This window comes from Lissotriton helveticus, chromosome 2_1 (genome assembly GCF_964261635.1).
Source record: "Lissotriton helveticus chromosome 2_1, aLisHel1.1, whole genome shotgun sequence".
Classification (NCBI taxonomy): domain Eukaryota; kingdom Metazoa; phylum Chordata; class Amphibia; order Caudata; family Salamandridae; genus Lissotriton; species Lissotriton helveticus.
Genome location: NC_136059.1, coordinates 69,158,310 through 69,183,682, shown reverse-complemented (window position 1 = coordinate 69,183,682; position 25,373 = coordinate 69,158,310). Strand labels below are relative to the sequence as shown.

Here is a 25,373-nt window from a genome sequence, read left to right as displayed (position 1 = left end):
TAGGGGATTTCCTTAAACATTTAGCTTTTTCTCCTCTTGGTTATTGCTGATTAATTGCGGGTTTATATAGCGCTAGGATCGACTCCCGGAGGAGTATCTCCACGCTTCGACCGCTGGGGAACCCGTCCTGGCTCACCCTGAGAGATGGTCCCTAATGGGTATCTCTAAGGTGCGACCAAGCATCCCCGGCGGTCTGGGGGGGCCGTTGTGAAGATGAGGCAAGCTAATGCCCAGAGTTGCCGAGTGTGGTCCCTGACTAGAGTAGGCACCGAGGCGAGAATTATCGAGCCCGCTGACCCTGGTCCACGACCCTGCCGCGTCGGGAATCGAACCCTGGTCCCGGGCCGTTCTCTGCTTACGGGTCTGCCGCCTCTAACCAGTGAGCCACACTTCTTCACACTGATACTCTTATCGTGGTCTTAGGACTCTTGGCGCTTTCCCTCTGTAATGCATTGTGAAGGCATGTGCAGACACCCTTCCTACCCGTGCTAGAAGGTGGTGCTTACTCGATTGGTTTAGGTGTTGTAACTCTGAGAGCCCTGTAAATAAGTACACCATATACCCAGGGCAGGTATGGCACTGGCTAATGGTGGGACGCACCAGAATAGCTTTTTAAACGTGTATCAAGCCTGCCATTGCAGGACTGTGGGTGCACAGTTGAGCCTATGCTCAGGTTGGCATTTCTAACTCATTGCCCAACCCTGAGTAGACCTTCCACTACCACTAGACATTCCCAGGGTAAGGGCAGGTACACATGGGTGTTTCCTGCCCGGGTAGTGAAGATCCCCCATGTGGGTTTTCCCTACCTAGGACGTTAGCTCTTCCCATGGGACAACACCTAGTTGGCGTGGCAGTTCGGGCTGGACTGTTCCCATGAGGCACAGGGTCAGACTGATTTGCATATGGCCATGTCTGAACTGGGGTGGCAGAGTGGGCTAAAGAACGGTGATGGATTACACCCAGATCTGTTGACTGGGTGTGAGTGTTTGATTGGTTCAGATGCTCCGTCCATCACCACCCCCTTTTGTACTGCTTTGTTCGCCATAAGTTGGCAGGGTATGCTCAGACGTGAGTCCCTTGCTCACTTTGCCACTGGATTCAAGCTAGCCTAGCTGAAGACGGCTGAAATGCCAGAAACCGGTCCTAGGAAGCTTGTTTCCGGTCTAGGGAAACCATGGCTTGGCAGTTTGGGCTGGACTGTTCCCATGAGGCACAGGGTCAGACTGATTTGCATATGGCCTCGTCTGAACTGGGGTGAGAGAGTGGGCTAAAGAACGGTGATGGATTAAACCCAGATCTGTTGACTGGGTGTGAGTGTTTGATTGGTTCAGATGCTCCGTTCATCACCACCCCCTTTTGTACCGCCCTGTTCTAGCTAGGCGGTAGCTTGGGATAACAGCGAGGTATTGAGCTGTAGAACGTTAGTGTCTTTGAGGCACATAGAAGTTAAAACGCCTCCTGAGATGGGGGGGCCCGGATCTGTATAAGGCACCATGGGCGAGGGTGAGGGCCTTAAACAGGACACGCTACCCCACCGGGAGCCACTGCAAATCCCGGAGATGTTGTGTTGTACTGCACCTACTAGAAATGCCCAACAGTGCTCTTCCTGCCGCATTCTGAATGGTCTGAAGCTTTTTCACCTGAGTACCGGGAAGGCCAATATATAACTAATTGGCGTAATCAATGCGTGACAATATTTCAGTTTCAGTGTGCCGAAGCACGCTCCGTCCAGATATTTAATCTGTGGGGAGAATCTGAGGTCCTCACTGAACCAGACCCCTAGATTCTTCACTGGGCTCCCCTTGGCCAAAGCTCGTCCCTGAAGTGTGGCGGGGAGGACCCGTAGAGGATTACCTCGGACTTGAGCTGGGTGGAGGGCACCGGAAATCTCAACAAACTTAGAGAGTTGTTTGTGGACAGCCTTCTCACACACCTTCGCCACAGCCACAGAGAAGTGAGATAGGTTGGTAACTGGCTAGTGTAGCAGGGTTTAAAGAGGGCTTTTTTTAGCAGGGGGAGCAGTTAAGCCTCTTTCCACACAGCTGGAACCATAGTGGTTTGAAGCGATAAATTGATAATATTATTCACTTCAAGGTTAGCCACCTCCGCCACAGCTGCTAACTGCCTAGCTAAGCACGGGTCAGCTGGGTAACCTGATTTGAGAGATTTGAGAATGGTCAGTGTATCCACCAGGGGAATAGGTGAGAAAACTGTCAGGGAAGTGCGGGCTGGGTCGGGGGTCGAGACAGTCCGTTAAGGGTGCCGCTGTTCATCTATCTGGATCAGGGAAGATTTCTACCCCTTAACAACATAAGCATTATCTTGAGAGATTTTTTTAGCTGTCACTCGTGCTTCACCAGATACAATTGGCGTTTCATGACCTGATGTTACGGAGCATTTGAATCCCCAGATAGAGAGTTTCTGTTCTTCTTGCTTGAAGAATCGAGATGTGGACAACTCTGATCTGATGGATCAAAATACTGTATGCATCCCACTACCTGTAATGAAAACCAGGTTATTTGCTCCGAAGGGTGTCAAATAAATCAATGCTCAAGGCAAAGGCTCAGTTTGTTGTTCTTAGTATTTTCAGTAGATCTGTAATTCTTTGCGACAAATGGGAATACACAGCAGGTAAAAAATAATGATGGGGGACATTACATACGTGAAGGCCACAGAATGTGGCACTCCATGTGTTTGATCTGCTGCTATTTTTAAGTGATCAAGAGTGTCTACAACAAATTATGGTCATCCCTGTGCGAATTCTTGGCAGGCATAACTAAGGTAAATTTGGTTGGACAATTTCCTTTCTGAATTGGCCCCAATAGGTAACATTACATTTGTTCACATTGCTGTCCCGCTTCCATCTATCACGGCTGATTATATCACTTTCTTGCATGTTGGTATGTAAAAGTACGTTCGTATGTAAAAGTGAATTTACAATCAATGCTATGGTGATGTTTCATTGTAGGAGGCTCTGCAGATGCATCGGCCTGGATTCATCTCCAGTTCTCGAGAGCGGATAAAGCGATTGGAACTGATCAGGAAAGAACGAAAGCTGCAAAGCATGTTTCAGAAAGAGCGGGACCAGCTATTTAATCCCCTGGAGGAAAGGAGAGAGTGGCAGAGTACCGCACATCCAGGTTTAGAAAAAGGGTTTTCCCTAACTATATGCTCAAGACATTTTAAACGTTTAATTCCTGGACCTTCCATTGATACTTCTTGAATTGGGATTTTCAGACAATATTGGCCAACGCACGTTGCAGTGGAATTCCGATATTTTCAACCACCTTTTTTAAGACCTATAACTATTAATATTTCCTTTGTATCGCAATCCAACATTTTGGGTAATCCAATGGATTTAAGTATTATAGTACTTAGAAGGTGGACTAAATTCGTGGACGTCCAGGAAATTGATTTCCTCAAGTGTGAACGATTGGATAATGAAGGAGTAATTTCGAAAAAAACTTGAATGTGGTTGTATTTCATTTGATATGAGACCTATATAAATATATGTTTCTATTTGTTGGATTGGGTTACAAAGGAAATATTAAAAGTTATAGGTCCCGAATAAGGTGGTTGAAAATATTGGAATTCCACAGAAACGTAAGTTGACCAATATTGTCTGAAAAGCCCAGGTCAAGACGTATCAGTAGAAGACTAAAGAACAATGGTCTCCCTGGTTGTCTGATGAACATTATTGTTCTGGGGGTAAAGGGTTTGTGTATATGAAGTGTCTACGATTGTGCCCTGTGTGTGAGAGACGGCAAGTGGAGTGGTCATATGGTTAATTGTTGTTTGTTGTACTTTTATAGTTTTGTAATTATTGTAGTATTGTTTGTAGAGTCTATGTATCATATTGCATTGTAACTGCATTTATAGAGCGCTTACTACCCCAGACGAGGCGCCAAAGCGCTTTTTTGGCGAGTAGAACGCCACTCCAGACCCCATAAAGGATTACTGTTAAATTAGTATAGTGAAATTTGAAAGTAATTTGAGTGGTGGATATGTTAGTCAGTTATATGGATTCAGAGGGATAGAAGAGGGAAAAAGGTTAGCATTTTTACCCCTCATGGGGTTTTGAAGCGTTTTTTTGGCGAGTAGCACACTAATCGGCAACCCATAAAGGATTAGTGGTGAATTAGTATAGTGAAATATGAAAGTAATTTGAGTTGTGAATATTAGTCAGTTATTTGGATGGAGAAGGATAGTGGAGGGACAGAAGAGGGATAAAAAGGTTTGTATTTATATAGTGGTTGCTACCCCTGATGGAGTTTTGAAGCTTTGTTTGGCAAGTAGCACGCTACTCCAGAACCCATAAAGGATTAGTGGTGAATTAGTATAGTGAGATATGAAAGTATTTTGAGTGATGGACATGCTAGTCAGTTATTTGGATTGAGAAGGATAGCGGAGGGATTGAAGAGGGAAAAGTGTAACATTTCTATTAAAAAGTTTGTGAAAAATGTAATATATGAAAATAAGAAAAGTTGTCAGAAATGCAAAATAAAGTGTAAATAAAAAAAGTAAAAAAGAAAATTATAATAAAATAAAATTGTAAATACGTTTTTGGGCTCAGCCTACGTTGCATTATTTCCATTGATGAGTATAGATAGGTTAAGCAGGAAGTGTTATCATTGATTAAGTGTTATCATTGATTACTAGAAGATGGTGAGCCTGTTGCCTCATTAGATGTCCCTGTTTAAGTCACCAGCTGTGACGTTTTTTTTTCAGGTCCTTACTTATGATTCCCAGTCAGGGTCCAGGTATTCTTCCTATCTTCCTCCCCTTTTTGTTCATTCTTCTCAGGGACTGTCAATCCAGATCCCAATACAGGTTCCCCAATGATAAGAAAAGAATGGGCAGTAGCCGAATACAGTCAGAATTGGGAGACTTATTTACCTTTGGCTAGCTCAGGGTTCTGCTCCGCCTGCTGCAGCGGGACGCTAGTTAAGCCACATACTCCCCCTTCCGACAATTTTCATCTTTTGGCTCTTTCTGTTAGGCATCCTATATGCCTGTCTTATGCTGCCTCGCCCCCTAGTTGGAGAGGCCTACTTTTCTGTTAACATTCCTCATGGCCTCATAGTTGAGCAGGCACCTGTTCCTGGTGTATCAGCAGCTTCTCTGCCTGTGAATGGTCAGCTGTCTACCCCCCCCCCTTTACAGCACCATCACATTGGCGATGGGACCTCCTAATAAGTCTGCCAACATTTCAGTGTCAAAGGTGCAGTTACACTCGGGGCACCATTGAGAAAGTGAAAACAAGGAACAAGGCATTCAAGCAGCCACCAGGCGGGAGAGTCAAACACTTCAATAAAGTGTCCGAAATGCACCATACATTTTTGTTTATTGTAAGCCACTTTTTTTGCTGTAGACTGTATGCTTTCTCAAATAATGACTAAACATATTTCAATGGCAACAAGCTACATATTATCCCAAGAAAGGTCATTTTCAGATTTTTTCTGATCTCAATCTATTTCATTTTGTTAGATGAACTGATCTTACAAAAACGAAGAACAATTTCAAAGAAAGAGATGGTGGAGAGATCCAAACGGTAAGATTCCATATTTAGTGCAATCCGTAGTTTGATTTGAGCATATTAATGAGGATTGTTTTTTAGCATAATTGGCTATCATAAAGATCATTATGACATTTCTGTGACCTGCGTATACAAGGGTGCAGGGGTAATCTCCTAAACCCACCTTCCCCTCTGTTCATTCAGCCCTGATGGTGAACCTTTCATGCCTAACAGGGAAGGAGTATTACGATACCAGGGATATTCACCAACGCTTCCATTCTTCTTGTGCCATGCACGTTTGGCATGCAAGGAGTGCAGGATATGGAAGTTGCATGACTGGGGTGTGGGAGAGCACAGCCTAGGATGGTTATGGGGCATGCAATCCTTGTTGTGTGCCCACCATTGGCAACCTACCTGCTCACATGGAGTTTGGTCCCTACACAGTCTTTTATTTAGCTCTCATAAGGCAAACCTTCCCTGGCCTGGCCTTTGGCGTTGAACTGCAGTGGAGATTTGTGCCATAAATGGTAAAAAAACACTTTGGGGGCTGACCTGGGTACAAGTCGAGAGGAGATGTTTTTTTGAAGTCATAGATATAGTATAATACATCTGTTTCTCCGGAAATTAATCGTTCATAGATTCACATGCATGAATCATTCCCTATTGTTAGGCTGAATACCCTTGATAATCAGTTTTAGCATAACAATGTACCATTACACCCAATGACATTGGGGGGGGGACATATGCTAGATACAACTAGTCCACCTAAGTGTGTGATACACACTTCATCCAGTCAGGCATCTCTCCCCTGAAAAAAATCTTCCAACTACCAGATTTTCTAGGTTGTGACAGTGTAGGTAAAATAAGAAAGAGCCTCATCAAAGGGGAGGAAGGAGAGCTAATCTATGAAAGATGCAAATGCTGCAGAGCCAAACCGCAAGTAAGCCATTTTCTTCTCCAGCATTGAATCGTTCATAGATTCACATGCTTGAATCACAATTAGCAAAACATTACTAAAAACAGTGGAAGTCGACAATGAAGCTCACCATAGGAGCATTGTTTCTGCTCATCCCAATATTGCTTCCTTCCTGCATTGATGTAATGTTTTGAGAAAGTGTGCGTCATTCTCCATGCCGCTGCTGTACAGATTTCCTTGAGTGAGACCCCTGCAAAGACGTTGGCAGCGGCTGCCAAACTCCTTGTAGAGTGGGATTCAACAGTTGTAGAAAGTGGTCCGATCATAGACATGTAGGCCAGAGTTGTAAATGAAACAATCCATCTTTGTTATTAGTCTAATATTGGTCTCCCGTATTCAAAGGGACATAATTTATGAAAAATTGGTCCAAACAACAAAAGTCCTTTGTCTTATACAGGTAAATTTAAAGTCTAGAGAATGAAGAGCTCTCTTCTCCACCATGGCAGAGTTTGCTAAAAACACTGGTAAAGAGAGCTTTTGATTCAAACAAAATGCGGTACATTAGGAATGAATCTTGAATTTTACTTGCAAGACAGAACCTGTATTTCTCAGACTCTTCTAGCTGATGTTACGGTTAACAATTAGGTTGTCTTTCAAGAAAGATGCCATATCATACACTTATGAACTGTTTCAAAGAATGGACTCATTAGAGCTGCCAAAACAGTGATGAGCTGCAATCATTGAGAACTTCTTTCCTTTAGAGAGAAGAATCTGAAAAATCATCAAAGTTTTGAGCATTAACAAGACCTTCTGCCTCAACATGATTTTTGTAGTTGACAGGATTTTCGGTCTTTGGCTTTCGAGGTACCTTCAGGGTCAGCTTCTAGTGTGAGCGAGTCAGTCTTTGCCTTCCCTGCACCAGTCCAAGTCATTTGTCCTGGTACGGACGTTTCAGCACAATAGGTCTCGCTACGCAGTGGGGCCTATTCCAACTGCCAATCTGCTCTGCCCAGACTTTCCGGGAGCTGGAGTGAACCCTGCCAAACTCAGAGTTTTATGAGGCTATGCACCATATTTGGGCGGTCCGACCCTTCTAGAGTCTCTTTGGGCTCCACGGGTGCAGGAGGGGCCCCTACTGGTTCTCCACCAGCAGGTCCGTTCTTGGCTCCAGTAGGGCCCCTTTGGTCCAGGTCTAAATCCAGAGCAGTGCCACCTACAAGACTGCAAGACTTCCTCAGTGCCCGCCCCTGTGCCATCTCTAACAGTGCCGCCAGCGCTCAAAAGAGATGCAGGCCCCACCGCCAATCCGACTCTGACACATAGCCGGGCGTCATCCAATGGCAACTGTGGCGTCGACTGGTGCCATGCCTTGCCTTCCGAACTGGACGCAGTGCTTTCTTCCTTTAACAGGCCTGGAGAGGGTGCTGATTGGGAGGGGTCAGAGGTCATCTTAATGACACAGAGGACAATTGGTCTGAAGAACTGGCGGATGTCAGTGGTTTGGACACCTCACCAGACACTGGCCTGGTCCCTCCCACTACCATGGAGTTTGGTACCTACACAGTCTTTTATTCAGCTCTCATAAGGCAAACCTTCCCTGGCCTGGCCTTTGGCGTTGAACTGCAGTGGAGGTTCGAGGCATGTGGGCTGCTAAATTCATATCTTAGCATTAGATCGCCGCCTAGTGTTGGGCTCGGATGATTGCACATTGTTGTCCTGGAAGAGTCTTCGAAGTATCCTGAGATAGGTGGCTCCTCCCCTGGACTACAGTGCGCATGGGCATCGGCTCCATCCCCAGATTGTTTTTTTCCGCCATTGGGTTCGGATGTGGTCTCGACGTCTTACTGTCGGAACCAAGTAAATCTATCTTTTACCGGCCAAAAGGCCTCGATTTTCTTGCGTCGGTATTGTCTGCGCTCGGTCTCGAGTCTTCCGTCTCTTGGAGCCGGAATAAGCGGAGTTTTCTTCGCTTTCTAAACTTTGAGGCCTTCTCATCGCGACACGACTGCAAGCCTTTACGGACATGGAGCGGAGCCCGTTTAAATACTGCCCGCTCTGTGGGTCCAAGTACCCACACATCGATCTACACCCCGTGTGTAACAAGTGCCTTTCACCGGACCACGACGACGGCAAGTGCAAGGCCTGTGCACAGTTCCGCTCCAAGAAAACTCTCAAGCTTCGGCGCGCGGTGCGCTTGGAAGCTAAGCAAGCGGCCCCAGATCCGGAGAACATCTTCGGCGACCAGGAAGAAGAGGTCCAGGGTCACCATCTACAAATCTCCCCATCACAGACGGAGGTCGAGGCGGATCCGGGAGACGACGACGGAGTCGCGGGTCAGGTCCTCGAATACGTCGAAGAGGTAGGAGACGACGATGAAATTTATGGGGCCGCGGCGGATAGCTCAGCGGACGAGCTCTGCCCCGAAGGTTACGAGGATACCGACCGGGACACGGGATCGCCTGTCGGCCTTACCCAGGACCCGTTGCCGCAAGCCACAGCCCCGCCTTCGGGCCCGGCTACGGACTCACTTGCTGGGCACGCAGTTTCGAAACCGAAACTGAAACCATCGGGGTCGTCAACACCTAAAATGGCCGACCCGAAATCGAAACTGAAACCAAAGGACTCGAGTGTCCCTAAGATGGCTGCCGTGCCTGTGAAGAAGTCGGTGCCCGTCACCCCGTCGGCTCCGTCGACCTCCGGTCCGCAGAAGCCGAGGAAGTCTGTCGATTCCGATGCTCCGAAATCGAAACCGACGCCCGAAGAAGGGGCCCCCAAGAAAGATGGTCGGCACGGATCAGCGGCTACGGCGCCGTCCAAGCCCGCCAAGGTCGGCTCCAAAGAGGCTACGCACAAGAAGTCTGCGCCCCGGCCTCAAGATTCGGAGGTGCCGAAGACGGTTTCCGCGCCCAAAACGCACAAGGCCCGAGAGGACGTCGGATCCGAGGGACAGCTCAAAGCATCCTTGTCGGCGACGAAACCCACTGGCAGTGTACCGTCCCCCATTGCGGAGTCACTGCAGAGAATCAGGGAGAAAGCCTTTGCTCCATCGGCTCCGATGCCATTACCGCAGCCGCAAAAGGACGCTCCGGCTAAGCCTTCTGGGAAACTCCTCTTTCTCTTGCCACCTAAGGAGGCGCCGAAAGCGTTTTCGACGAAATCGGCTCCGAAACAGGGTTCCTCGCTGCCTGACCCTCTTCCACGTCGTGTACTCGAATCGGAAGACGATTCAGAGCATTTCATCGATGCTGCCACCGGCAAGCTGACACTCTATAAACGGAAGATCACTTCTGAGCCGGTGGACCCCTACGTCATCCCAATGAAAAAGAAGAGGGTGCCCCTTGACGCCTCAGGCCTCACGGAACCGATTCAGCCTCCTCCAAGACGGAGCCCTACTCCCTCCCCAGAACACTCTGTGGGTGAGGAATATGATGAGGATGAGCAGTACAATTTCCCTATCGATGAACCTGATGTACAACCAGATTCATACGACGACACTGGTGACCAGAACACCCAAGGTGTGGGCCAAGACCCGCAGACCTTTAATGCACGTGCATCCCCGACTGAGGACTCAGCAGGATTTCATGCACTAATTGAAAGGGCGGCGGCCAATCATGATGTGGACATGCATGCCGACCCGGTTGAGGAAGACTTCCTTTTTGACACCTTTGCCATATCTGAAAGGACAGTAAAGACACTTCCTATGCTGAAAGGTGTTCTCAAACATGCTGGGGACATTTTTAAGGAGCCTACGAGGGCGAGAGTGGTCAACCCTCGCATTGAAAAGAAGTACAGGCCTGCACCTGCGGACCCCGTCTACATCCGGGGACAATTGCCACTGGACTCTCTTGTGGTTGCCAATGCCAGGAAACGTGCCAACTCCCAGACAACGGGTGAAGCTCCTCCCCCGGATAAGGAGTCCAAAGTGCTTGAGGCAGGAGGCAAAAGAGTGGCTGCACAGGCGGCAAACTTTTGGCGCATCGCAAATACACAGGCGCTCCTGGCGCGTTATGATAGGGCGCACTACGACACCCTAGAACAGGTTATACAACACCTGCCCCCACAGTTCCAAGAAGGCACCAAAATGCTTATTGAGGAGGGTAAGCTAATATCAAACGCAGCCATCAAGTGTGCACTTGACGCTGCGGACACAGCTGCTAGGGCTATCAACACTAGCGTTATGCTGAGAAGACAAGCCTGGCTCCGCATCTCAGGGTTTAAGCAGGATATTCAAACAACAATTCTGAATCAGCCAGTCAATCCTGATAGTCTGTTTGGTCCGGATGTTGACACCACCCTAGAGAAAATAAAGAAGGACACGGAAACTGCTAAGTCTATGGGGGCCCTGCAGTCCCAACAGTTTCGTGGCAGCAATTTTCGTCGCTCAGGTGCACGTGGAGTCACCAGAGGACAGATGGGTCAACAATCCCAGTTCTCCAAAGGTGGGGCGCAATCCTCGTTCACTAAACAGAACAAGGGAGGTTATAGGAATAACAGCAACAGAGGTCGCGGCAGAGGAAACAACAGCTCCCGCACCTCTACTCCAAGCAAACAGTGACTTTCTGTCACTGCCCCCCGACCACATAACACCTGTCGGGGGGAGACTGCAGCAGTTCCTGCCCGTCTGGAGAAACATCACCACAGACAGGTGGGTGCGACAACTAGTCCAGTATGGTTATTGCCTAGAGCTGAAATCCACTCCACCCAACATCCCACCGAGGCAAAGGCCTATGTCCGCAGAGCACTTGCACTTATTGCAGCAGGAAGTGGTGGCGATGCTGCAAAAAGGCGCAATCGAGCTCGTGCCGGTGGGGGAGGAAGGCACAGGGGTATATTCCCTGTACTTCCTTATTCCAAAGAAGGACGGTTCTCTCAGGCCCATTCTCGATCTACGTCCCCTCAACCTGTACATACTGTCAGAGCATTTCCATATGCTTACACTACAGCAGATTCTTCCCTTGCTAAACCAGGGAGACTTCTTAGCGACCTTAGATCTCAAGGATGCTTATTTCCACATTCCACTACACCCGTCACACAGGAAATACCTCAGGTTCACTATTCAAGGCAGGCACTACCAGTTCAAAGTCCTACCCTTCGGAGTCACTACGGCCCCGAGGGTGTTCACCAAGTGTCTAGCGACAGTGGCGGCGCACCTCAGGAGGCAGAATATCCATGTCTACCCCTACCTAGACGACTGGCTCGTACAAGCCAAGTCAGAGCAACAGTGCGCCGCAGACATGTCGACTACAATTCACCTTCTTCACGATCTGGGTTTCTCCCTAAATTACCCAAAATCGCATCTTCAGCCGGCACATGTCCGGCAGTTCCTGGGTGCTACAATCAACACCCTGACAGCCATGGCTCAGCCAAACCAAGTCAGAATCGACAGCATTCAGTCACTGATCCAACGATTCCGACCAAGACACTCCCTGCCAGCGAGAGTGTTCATGCAGTTGATAGGCATGATGGCCTCCTGCATCTTCATAGTCCCTCACGCACGGTTACATATGCGCCCGCTCCAGGAGTGCTTAGCGAATCAGTGGACACAGGCTCGTGGGCAATTGACAGACCTAGTGTTGGTTACCAGTCGGGCATACGACTCTCTGCATTGGTGGACTCCACACAACCTTTGCAAGGGCCGACTGTTCCACGAGCCCGTGCCGCAGATTGTCCTGACGACGGACGCATCTCTCCAGGGATGGGGAGCTCATGTGCTCAATTACACAGTGCAGGGACTATGGACGACGCAGCAACAGAAGATGCACATCAACTATCTGGAACTGATGGCAATCTTCATGGCGCTCAAGTCCTTCATTGTACATCTGAGCAACAAGGTCGTGCTAGTCCGGACGGACAACATGACCGCGATGTACTACATTCAAAAACAGGGGGGCACCCACTCGCCACAGCTGTCTCATCTGGCTCAGAGCATGTGGAAGTGGGCCATTCAGAGGAACATTTTCCTCATGGCAGAACACCTCCCGGGCAAGGACAATCAGATGGCGGATCTGCTCAGCAGATACAGCCATCAGATGCACGAGTGGGAGATACACCCTTCTGTTCTCCACCCGTACTTCCAGCAGTGGGGTCATCCGGAGATCGACCTGTTCGCAACAAAGGAGAACGCAAAATGCCGACTCTTTGCCGCCAGGTTCCCTCACCCACAGTCGCAGGGGAATGCGATATGGATGAACTGGTCAGGCAAATTTGCATACGCTTTTCCGCCAGCCCCTCTAATACCGCTGGTTGCAAGAAAGCTAAGGCAGCACTCCATGACTCTCATCCTGGTTGCTCCAACGTGGGCACGACAGGCTTGGTACACCACGTTCCTCGAACTCTCAGTGGTGCCGCATCAAAGACTGCGCCTCACGCCCAGTCTTTTGACGCAGAACCATGGAGACATTCAGCATCCAGATCCACAACAGCTCAACCTGGCGATCTGGCTCCTGAAGTCCTAGAGTTTGGATACCTTAACCTACCTCCAGAATGCATGAGTATCATCAAGGAGGCGAGGAAACCAACTACTAGAGCATGCTATGCTGCTAAGTGGAAGCGTTTTGTCATCTACTGTACGTCCAATGACATCAACCCACTAGATGCATCTATACCCAACATCATCTGCTATCTGTTACATCTCTACAAGTGCAATCTGGCGTACACTTCCATTAGGATACATCTCTCAGCCATAGCGGCTTATCTTCAGAACAGGCAGCACCTCTCTGTCTTCAGAGTGCCCGCCATTAAAGCCTTCCTTGAAGGTCTGAAGAGAGTCATTCCCCCAAGAACACCACCAGCTCCGGTGTGGAACCTCAACGTCGTTCTCACCAGACTGATGGGGCCACCATTTGAGCCACTGCACTCGTGTGAGCTCCAATTCCTTACGTGGAAAGTGGCCTTTCTAATAGCTATTACGTCTCTGAGGCGTGTCAGTGAGCTGCAAGCGCTCACCATACAAGAGCCGTTCATTCAAATTCACCCAAATAGGGTAGTGCTACGCACTAACCCTAAATTCCTTCCTAAGGTGGTGTCACAGTTTCATCTTAACCAAACTATTGACTTACCAGCATTCTTTCAAAACCCGCAAACGGTGGCGGAAAGAATGCTCCATACCTTAGATGTACGGAGGGCGTTGATGTACTACATAGACAGAACACAACCCTTTAGAAAGACAAAACAACTCTTTGTTGCCTTCGCACCACAACACAAAGGCAACCCAATTTCCAAAGCAGGGATAGCCAGGTGGATTGTTAAGTGCATCCAGATATGTTATCAAAAAGCCAAGCGCACTTTAACAATACCCCCCAGAGCGCACTCCACACGCAAACTGGGGGCATCCATGGCTTTCCTAGGGAACATTCCTTTAGAGGATATTTGCAGAGCAGCCACGTGGGTCACACCACATACCTTCACAAAACACTACTGTGTTGATGTGCACTCCAAGCAGCAAGCAGCTGTAGGACAGGCTGTTCTCAAGACACTTTTTCAGGTTTCTGCAGCTGGCACGGGCAACCGCCGCTGATGGAGGGACTGCTATGTATTCTATGCTAAGATATGAATTTAGCAGCCCACATGCCTCGAACTGAATATGCTACTTACCAGTATGCATCTGTTCTTGGCATGTAGGGCTGCTAACATTCATATCGCCCGCCCTCCTCCCCGGTGCCTGTCGCAGCTGCAGATATACTATTGTATTTATTCATTAGCATGGACATCCTTTACACTTTCACTCCATCTTCTGCCACAATGGCGAAAAACAATCTGGGGATGGAGCCGATGCCCATGCGCACTGTAGTCCAGGGGAGGAGCCACCTATCTCAGGATACTTCGAAGACTCTTCCAGGACAACAATGTGCAATCATCCGAGCCCAACACTAGGCGGCGATCTAATGCTAAGATATGAATGTTAGCAGCCCTACATGCCAAGAACAGATGCATACTGGTAAGTAGCATATTCAATTTGTGCCATAAATGGTAAAAAAACACTTTGGGGGCTGACCTGGGTACAAGTTGAGAGGAGATGTTTTTTTGAAGTCATAGATATAGTATAATACATCTGTTTCTCCGGAAATTAATCGTTCATAGATTCACATGCATGAATCATTCCCTATTGTTAGACTGAATACCCTTGGTAATCAGTTTTAGCATAACAATGTACCATTACACCCAATGACATTGGGGGGGGGACATATGCTAGATACAACTAGTCCACCTAAGTGTGTGATACACACTTCATCCAGTCAGGCATCTCTCCCCTGAACAAAATCTTCCAACTACCAGATTTTTTAGGTTGTGACAGTGTAGGTAAAATAAGGAAGAGCCTCATCAAAGGGGAGGAAGGAGAGCTAATCTATGAAAGATGCAAATGCTGCAGAGCCAAACCGCAAGTAAGCCATTTTCTTCTCCAGCATTGAATCGTTCATAGATTCACATGCTTGAATCACAATTAGCAAAATATTACTAAAAACAGTGGAAGTCGACAATGAAGCTCACCATAGGAGCATTGTTTCTGCTCATCCCAATATTGCTTCCTTCCTGCATTGATGTAATGTTTTGAGAAAGTGTGCGTCATTCTCCATGTCGCTGCTGTACAGATTTCCTTGAGTAAAACCCCTGCAAACTCCTTGTAGAGTGGGATTCAACAGGTGTAGAAAGTGGTTCGATCATGGACATGTAGGCCAGAGTTGTAAATGAAACAATCCATCTTTGTTATTAGTCTCATATTGGTCGCCCGTATTCAAAGGGACATAAGTTATGAAAAGTTGGTCCAAAGAACAAAAGCCCTTTGTCTTATACAGGCAAATTTAAAGTCTAGAGAATGAAGAGCTCTCTCCTCCACCATGGCATGGTTTGCTAAAAACACTGGTAAAGAGAGCTTTTGATTCAAACAAAATGCGGTACATTAGGAATGAATCTTGAATTTTACTTGCAAGACAGAACCTGTATTTCTCAGACTCTTCTAGCTGATGTTACGGTTAACAATTAGGTTGTCTTTCAAGAAAGATGCCATATCATACACTTATGAACTGTTTCAAAGAATGGACTCATTAGAGCTGCCAAAACAGTGATGAGCTGCAATCATTGAGAACTTCTTTCCTTTAGAGAGAAGAATCTGAAAAATCCTCAAAGTTTTGGGCATCAACAAGACCTTTTGCCTCAACATGATTTTTGTAGTTGACAGGATTTTCGGTCTTTGGCTTTCGAGGTACCTTCATGGTCAGCTTCTAGTGTGAGCGAGTCAGTCTTTGCCTTCCCTGCACCAGTCCAAGTCATTTGGCCTGGTACGGAAGTTCCGGCACAATAGGTCTCGCTTGGCAGTGGAGCCTATTCCAACTGCCGATCTGCTCTGCCCAGACTTTCCGGGAGCTGGAGTGACCCCCCCCCCAAACTCAGAGTTTTATGAGGCTATGTACCATATTTGGGCGGTCCGACCCTTCTAGAGTCTCTTTGGGCTCCACGGGTGCAGGAGGGGCCCCTTCTGGTTCTCCACCAGCAGGTCCGTCATTGGCTCCAGTAGGGCCCCTTTGGTCCAGGTCTAAATCCAGAGCAGTGCCACTTACAAGACTGCAAACTTCCTCAGTGCCTGCCCCTGTGCCATCTCTACCAGTGCCGCCAGCGCCCAAAAGAGTTGCAGGCCCCATCGCCAATCCGACTCTGACACATAGCCGGGCGTCATCTGATGGCAACTGTGGCGTCGACTGGTGCCATGTCTTCCGAACTGGACGCAGTGCTTTCTTCCTTTAACAGGCCTGGGGAGGGTGATGATTGGGAGGGCTCAGAGGTCATCTTAATGACACAGAGGACAATTGGTCCGAAGAACTGGCGGATGTCAGTGATTTGGACACCTCACCAGACACTGGCCTGGTCCCTCCCACCACCATGGCTATGGAAGAGGGTGACTCATTTGCAGTGGTCATGAGGAGGGCAGCTGAAGTCTTGGACCTTCAGTTGCCCACAGTGGAAGTCAAGGCAAACGTTTTGACAGAGTTACTTTAGCCGGGATTCCCCTCCCCCCCCCATCTCAAACTTTACTCCCAAACAATGAAGGCCTTACATATGCCATCTTGGGGTATGGTCCAAACCCTACACAGGGGCTCCTGTGCACAGGACAATTGCCTACTGCCATTTTGCCACTCATTGGGACCTCAGTCTCCTCATCCAGAATGCCATCCTGGAGAACTTTGTGGTCCAAGCCTCCACTTCCAGGATCAGACCACTCCACCGGATAGGGAATCCAAAAGGCAGATAACTTCAGTGAGAGGATTTTCTTTTCCCTCAGCCTTGCACTGAGGTCGGTGAATACCGTATGTCTTTTGGGCAAATACACCCACATAGTATGGGATTCATTTGCGCAAGTGCAGCTTTTGGTCTCAGAAGAGACCTGAGGCATACCCTTCCAAGCTATTGCTGAAAGGCAAGATGCAGCAAACTTGACCATCACATGTGGACTTGACACGACCGACTCGCTAGGTAGAGCGATTTCATTTTCAGTGGCATTGAGATGTCTCGCCTGACTGAGAACCACTGGCTTCTCAGGTGTATGTCCAAGCTTCACTCATGGGCATGCTCTTTGAGGGCTCTCTCCTCTATGGTGAGAAGGTGGACTCTGCGCTGGAGCGCTTTAAGGATTTCAGAGCTATAGTCCGGTCCTTGGATCTATCCATGGCCTCTCACCATCCCCAGCCCACATTTTGCCCTTTCCAAGGCTCCGGTAGGGGTTACCAACTGTGTCCCTTCCTGCCTAGTCACCAAGACCAACAGGCATCCCTACCTTTTTGTGTATGCAGTTCCAACAGACTACAAGGTACCACCAGCAAGAGGTCGTGTCAGTCCATCACCCCTCAGCAGCTGCAGTCTCAAAATCCCAGGCAGTTGCCTCCCACCTCCAGACTAACGCAAACCTTCTGCATTATATTCAGTTCACAACATCCCAGAGTCACACCTGACTCCTTCCCAAATGCACCCTTTCATCGGGGCTCTTCTGGACATAGTGCACTTAAGGGCCTATCCTTCTGAACTGGTGAGTCCAGGATATTCAGGCTATGATGTTGATGTTTGTACTGAAGTCTGTGATGTTATTCTTTCATTCCGCCATCTCTCCACGAAGATCATCTTTCTGCACCCTTATCACAGGTTCTGTTGTTTGTTCCTTTTCTGGCACAGCAGTGCTCTGGGCGCAGTTAAATGTTATCTGTCTGCCATTTCAGTGTACTTGGGGTTGCTTGACCAACCTTCTTTGTGTAAGTCACCTGTTGTTATTAGATTTAACAAGGGTCTCCAACACTTTTCCTCCCAGGCAATTCATCTTGCCTCAATGGGATCTCAATCAGGTTCTGACCTTTCTTATGTGCGCTGTTTTTGAGCGGCTGGTAAGTGGCTTCACCTGCTTTTCTAGTGGCCATAACATCGGCCAGAAGGGTCAGCGAACTACAGGCTCTCTATGTGTACCATCTACCACCTTTTACCCAGACAAGCTGAAGACCCATGCTTCCTTTCTTCTGAAAGTTGTGACACCTATTCATGTAGGTCAAAATATCACCTTGCCTACATTCTTACTTCCACCTCACCCTTCTAAGTTAGAGGAGAGACTCCACCGTCTACACTTAAAAAGAATGTTGTCTTTCTACTTAGATTGTGTGAAAGAGTTCCAGATGGATGCTCTACTCTTTGTAGGATATGTCGGAGACAAGAAAGCAAAGGCTGTGCAGAAAAGGACCATTTCATGATGGATCGTTCTGTGATAAAGACCTGCTACGCATTGGAAAAGAAGCACACGCTGAGGGCTTGCTTGCTCATTCTACCAGCTCCAACGTTGCGACCACTGATATAGTTCACAGAGTACCTTTTCTGGACATCTGTCAGGCAGCAACGTGGGTGTCCTTGCACATGGTCACCAAACATTACTGTCTGTGTGGTCAAGTCCGTCATGATGGGCAATTTGCCTGCTCCGTCCTGCAGGACTTGTTGGTTTAATCTATTTTCTGACCCACCTCCGGGTAGGTATTGCTTTGGTATTCTTTCTAAGGTAAGGAACCTGTGGCTAGAAGTCTCTATCAGATGAACAAGTTAGTTACCTTCGGTAATGCCTTATGTGGTAAAGACTCTCTGTAGCCACATATTCCTTACTGATCCTCCCTTCTCTGTGAACTCATTTCATAGAGTCCTCCTTCTAAAGGCCTTGGCAATACACACCAGTGTGTCAGCATTTTTTGTGGCTCTGCACTTATTGCGTGGAAAGTCGCAAACAGAAACTGACGTCCGCATGCTGAGGTGGCACCTGTATAGGCACCATGCATGTCACTTCTGAGATGGACGATGCCGATGTGGAGCCAAATGGTCGCAACTTACCGGTTTGTAGGGGTACTTCTCGAAAATTTCCAGTTCCAATCTGACGCATGGGGAATATTCTAATGTAAGGAATCTGCGACTAGATAGTTTCTACCAGGTAAGGCTTTAGCAAAGGTAAGCAGCTTATTTTTTAACACAATCCGAAATATTTTCTACCTTTCTCCTGCAGAACTGACTTTGTTTTCTATAAACCTACACTGCTCAAAACTCGGGACATCGAACAGTACATCGTCAATCTCACCCACTCCCGAGGTAACATCGTAAACCACATTATGACAGCATTAACCTTACTCCAAGGCAAACCTATCGCCTGGCCACTGGATGTATGATTAAACAACTACCACTTATACAATGAGTGCCTAAACCACGAAGGCTAAACAACGACCAAAGCCAAACCACTACGTATTGAACAACGACTTACTAAACCACGAAAATTAATGATTTCCCATGTAACCCGAATGTACCACTACGTTCGAAACAACACAAGATTGTAACACGAAAAAACAATTTAATTAATTTAAACAACACTTCTAATGAATATATATTTACTATGAATATAGCAAAGAATCTTGAAAAAATAGACAAACTTTCAAAGAGACAGTAATGGACGGAAATAAACTATACAATATAAGCCCATCATCTTGTTTCACAATAATGTCAGACTAGAATGCTATTCAAAAGTGCTGCATAACAAATGGAAAAATAACACAAAATGCACTATTTATATCGTTTTTTTGATAAAAAGTTCTCACAGAAAAGATTTTTTTTAAAACACTTTCCAGAACATCTTTTCATTTAAAAAAATAATTTCCTCAAATTAAACATATAAAAAACGGCCTGCCATCATTGTGGTATTTTTAACTGTGAAAACCAGAGAGAATAGTTGCATCTAGCACAGGTCAGAATCGCATCAGTGATAAACAAGCTTATAGTTCCATCTACTGGCCTAACAAGTTAAATTTATACAAAGTCTATTAGAACGACAGCGTAATTAAAATATGGAAATGTACAAACCTATTAAAAAAACCTCATATTTGTTACTTTTTTACAAAATGTAGATCAGACTAATTTACTTAGAATTTTTTTTTAAATAAAAACATACTATATTATTACTTTTTCCCCCTTCAAATTAACTTTTTAATTATTGACACCAAAATATATTATACATTTTTTTTAATTAACTAATTATTGACACTTACCATTTGTTTAGGAGGTTGTGGTTCAGATACAGGAGTTGTTAAAGAAGTCGTGGTTGAGGTAACGTTCGTTGTTTAAAAGTCGTTGTTAAGCCCACTCGTTGTTAGGGATTCGTTATTAAGGTGGTTTCCCCTGGCCACTATGCCATTCTTTTCTATAATTCTCCACATCTAATCATCATGGCAAGACTGAGAGATCCAGATCCACTCCTCAATCAGTAGCTTCTCACAAGGAACTCATTTCTTAACCTCTCCAACTCCCAACAACCTTCACAAAATGCCAGTACTGCCTAACAAAACGATGTGGAAATCAGTAGACCCTTCCTGCTGTTCCAATATCCCACTGCTTCCACTGCTGTATTAGAAGCTTTTAAAGTTGTTTCTGAACTTTCCATTCTTAGTTCCCTCAACATCTGTGCTTCACCGGGTCTTTGCAAAGAACTTTCTAAATTCTTCTTTGACTAAATTGAGGGGTTTATTACTCTTGTTTCCTTTGCTTACACTGCCCTTGATCTGCAAAATGCAAAGTAAAACATCTATCCTCCTATTCACATATTTGTCTGAATCAATTTGCACTCAAGAAGGCATTTGTGAATTCTTGGCCTCCCTCCCTGAAACTAGGACCACCTCTTGATCCTTGTTGTCCTAATTCATAGAAGGTGTGCAAGATGTAGTGGGGCCTACTATTTAATAGAACACTTTCACAAGGGGATGTGTCAGCTGCTGTAATATAAGCTATGGTACGGCTATACTCAAAAAGGCAAATGCTGCAGTCTGTGCTAATTATTGGCCAACTTCTTTGCTTCCTCGTGCTTCAAAGATCATTGAAGCAGAAGTAAAGAGCCCGCTTTCATCTTTCGTGGTGACGAATTTCCTGTTAGATTTTTGCTGGCTTTTGCTCCAGTCGTAGCACAGAGTCAGTGCAACATGCTGGACAATATTAGAACTATTCTTGACGCTGGTGTCCACAGCAGTGCTTATTCTCTTGGACCTCTTAGCTGACTTTGACAACGTCTCTCCTTCTGAGTTAATGCGAAGAGTCTTTAAACTCCGCGCCCTATGTTGGCTCGAGTCCTTCTTGCAAAACAGAGAACAAACCGTGGTCCTCTCCTGTCAACACTCTTCGATCCGTTCTCTTCCTTGGGTATGCCTCAAAGCTCATCGCTATGTCCTAAAATGTTTCATATCTATATGCAACCCCTGGCTAATTTCATCAGGAGTTTGAGTTCGGCTATTTTTTTTGCTTAACAGATGAAAACCAAATTATTCTGCAGGTGCAAACTGAGCCCACTGTTGACCAGCTCCCAAAACTTAGCAATTGTTTTTGTGAAATGTTCTTGTGGAAACTCGTCCAAACTTGAACTTGGAGTAATCAAAGGTTCTCCTCTTTGGGTTGCCCAGTGTCAATCGCAACAGTAATTAGGTGTAGTTCCTGGGTGAGTCATTCATGCAAGGAACTTTGGTGTGCTTTTCAACATTACATTACCCATCAAAACTCATCTGTCCAGTCTGTCAGAGTCCTGCTGTTCTATTCTTACCTTTGTGAGAAAAACCCTTCACCTTTCACATACCTCCCAACAGAAACATGTAACTAAGTTCCAGTTACCACAATGTATGCATTTTACCTTGGTCTACCCAACTATATTGGTCTACCCAACATACTTGTTGCAGGTCATCTAGAATTAGGCTGCCCATTTAGTTCTAGGGCTCTCTTCTTGACCTTTATTGGCGTCCTGTAAAGAAACATTTCATCTTTAAAATCTTAAAGATTTGTCACAAAAACCGGTCCAACAAATGTCTGCAATTTTTTAAGTTGTGTGTTTTAAAAACCATATATCTGCCATATCTGAGATCATAGGATGCTAATCCCCAAAATATTCAGATTTCATCAATAGAGAACACAAGAATGTTCTTTCTCTTATCTGGCCCCCATGATCTGGAAAAATCAGAGGTATGAGAACAGTGATGCTGGTTGCAATGGGAGTGGGGTTAGTGAGTGTGGCGGCGGGGTCTGAGGTATGACTAAAGAACACAAAATGTCTGCAAGTGTTTTGGGTATTCCACCTACAGTTAACTACATATGAAATACCACAGCGTTTAAATGAAAAATAAATTGAAAAGGTTGTTAATGAGTGAGAACTGCACGATGCTACATTATGAAACCTCTAATAGTTAATGCACTGCAGAGGTCTGTGTGTGTACCAGAGAGCCACAGAAATGAATCTTGGCTGGTGCAGTGGAGAATAGTGACTTGTGTATTTTTAGTGCTACAGTGTCATAGCCTTTGGCAGTTTGAACTGTGAATATGTAAGTCATTATTTTATACTTGCATTACACACAGTATAAGATAGACTGCTAAAAAATGCACAAAAAGGTTAAGATAAAATCATGCTTCCCCCAAAAGAAATTTGTTATCACTGTCCCTTAAAAGTACACACTTCATTGCTCAGCTGGTAACTTTCTTGCACTATCACTGAAAAAGAATAAATATTTGCCATCACAAAGCTTCAGGTGATTTTCTCAATTAAAGCCAGTACTGGTTTCCAAGCACCCATTACATTGCAGATTGACCAGTTGCGCACATTTGCATTTTTTCAGGCAAGCAGGTACCCTGACGAGAAGGATTGTTTATTGGTTAGCTGTCTACCCGCCCTCCGTTTCACATCATAGGAGACTCCCCTGCCTGACATTTTTGCTAAACATTTCAACATTTTCAACTATCTAAATCAACCGTCCCCATAGGGTTGTCTTTTCACAATAAAGATGGGGAACTGTTTTTCATAAATTAAAGTATGGTCACGTCGTGCTCCTCCAATCCCTCCCACTTCGGCCTCTGGGAACAAGGTGTACCTATCAATTGGCAAAATCTTCTATTATTTGCATTTCTGTAAAGAACTAAAAACATATCTCTTTTCCCAGCAGTAGCTACCTGTTTCATCATCATGGTCATTTTCTAGCTTTCTTGTTGCAGATGTATTGCCTGTTGTATTGGCAGAGCACCTCATCTAAGCTCACATTGTGCTCTGTAAGTAGCATATTCCATTCATTTCAATTCAGAATATTATCCTAAAGGACTAAGGGGGTCTTTACGATGACACCAACAAGCTGTTAGTGGGGATCTCACCGCCATCGTAAAGTAATTTTCCCCCGCCAAATTACAATGGTGGGTGGTTCCGTGGTGGTCGGAAACTCCGACCACCACGCATCCGACTGGCTCCTTGACTCTGCCGGTGCGTTGGAGTCCTTCCTGTCCCTAACATGGTGCAGGCACCGCCATAGGGATTAGGATGGTCCCTCCCTGCCAGCCTTTCCATGGTGGTTCACCAGCCATGGAAAGGCTGGCTGGGATGGACATCCCTTTTTAACATTGCGGTGGGTGCTGCAGCCAGCAGCTCCCACTGCAAAGTTAAAGGTGGGTGATGGAACTGCCACGGTGGCGGTCGCACCATAATTCCTTTTGTGGGACTGCCGCCTTGTTGGTGGGCGGTCCCACATAGGAGACGATGGTGGACAGACTGAAGTCTGTTCGCCATCATAATCAGGCCCCAACGGTCTAATTTATAGTTTGGCAGATGGGATTCTCCATCTCAGATGTGATAGATATCCTGTCCACTATATTACCAGGGCATTATATTCAATGGTACTTATAAAACAGTGGATGGGATATCAGTCAAAGAATATGAAATGAAATGAAATGAAAAATTGCATTTGTATAGCGCATAACTGCCAACATATCATCTGCCTAATTCTGTGGAGAAGTGTGGCTCAATGGTTAGAGCGGCAGACCCTGATGCAGAGGTCTAGCCCAGGACCAGGGTTCAATTCCCCGCCTCGGCGGGTCTTGGGCTCAAAACTCCACGGACCTGATAATTCTCGCCTCGGGGCCTATTCCAATCATGGAGTCCCACTCTGCAACTCTGGGCAATAGCTTGCTTAATCTCCACAACGGCCCCCACAATGCTAAGGATTCCTGGCCTCCACCTTGGGGGTGCCCAGGAGTGGACACCTCACAGGGAAAGCCAGGATGGGTTCCACAGCGGTATTCGTACAAGCGCCTTGAGACCCTTGCGGGTGAGTAGTACGATATACAAGTATCAATTTTTTTTTTCAATTTACAATTCTAAATCAGATCGTAAATTATTTGCCCCTGTACTCTCTAAAACTTGCTGAAGATAAAAGCACAATATGAAGACAAGAAATGAAGACAAAGGAAGGAACTCGCTAACTTGACCCAACTCAAAGCCCTCTGCACAGCCCGCAGATCAGACCCAACTCAAAGCCCTCTGCACAGCCCGCAGATCAGACCCAATTCAAAGCCCTCTGCACAGCCCGCATATCAGACCCAACTCAAAGCCCTCTGCACAATCGACAGATCAGACCCAACTCAAAACCCTCTGCACAGCCCGCAGATCAGACCCAACTCAAAGCCCTCTGCACAACCGACAGATCAGACCCAACTCAAAGCCCTCTGCACAGCCCACATATCAGACCAAACTCAAAGCCCTCTGCACAACCCGCATATCAGACCCAACTCAAAGCCCTCTGCACAGCACGCATATCAGACCCAACTCAAAGCCCTCTGCACAGCCCGCAGATCAGACCCGATTCAAAGCCCTCTGCACAGCCCGCATATCAGACCCAACTCAAAGCCCTCTGCACAGCCCGCAGATCAGACCCGATTCAAAGCCCTCTGCACAGCCCGCATATCAGACCCAACTCAAAGCCCTCTGCACAGCCCGCAGATCAGACCCGATTCAAAGCCCTCTGCACAGCCCGCATATCAGACCCAACTCAAAGCCCTCTGCACAGCCCGCAGATCAGACCCAATTGAAAGCCCTCTGCACAACCCGCAGATCAGACCCAATTGAAAGCCCTCTGCACAGCCCGCATATCAGACCCAACTCAAAGCCCTCTGCACAACCGACAGATCAGACCCAATTCAAAGCCCTCTGTACAGCCCGCATATCAGACCCAACTCAAAGCCCTCTGCACAGCCCACATATCAGACCCAATTCAAAGCCCTCTGTACAGCCCGCAGATCAGACCCAATTGAAAGCCCTCTGCACAACCCGCAGATCAGACCCAATTGAAAGCCCTCTGCACAGCCCGCATATCAGACCCAACTCAAAGCCCTCTGCACAGCCCACAGATCAGACCCAACTCAAAGCCCTCTGCACAGCCCACATATCAGACCCAACTCAAAGCCCTCTGCACAGCCCGCAGATCAGACCCAACTCAAAGCCCTCTGCACAGCCTGCATATCAGACCCAACTCAAAGCCCTCTGTACAGCCCGCATATCAGACCCAATTCAAAGCCCTCTGCACAGCCCACATATCAGACCCAACTCAAAGCCCTCTGCAGAGCCCGTAGATCAGACCAAACTCAAAGCCCTCTGCACAGCCC

General features: G+C 46.8%; 1 protein-coding gene across 2 annotated transcripts in view; it reads left to right on the top strand.

Moving 5' to 3' along the window:
* The window catches only part of ALMS1 (ALMS1 centrosome and basal body associated protein), a 222,885-nt gene that overhangs the window by 183,574 nt on the left and 13,938 nt on the right, over window positions 1-25,373 (top strand). For both annotated transcript variants that reach the window (XM_078674479.1, XM_078674480.1), the window contains 2 exons: window positions 2,969-3,140; window positions 5,488-5,551. In XM_078674479.1, the coding sequence (XP_078530605.1) occupies window positions 2,969-3,140; window positions 5,488-5,551 (236 nt within the window). The remainder of the gene's footprint in view (window positions 1-2,968; window positions 3,141-5,487; window positions 5,552-25,373) is intronic.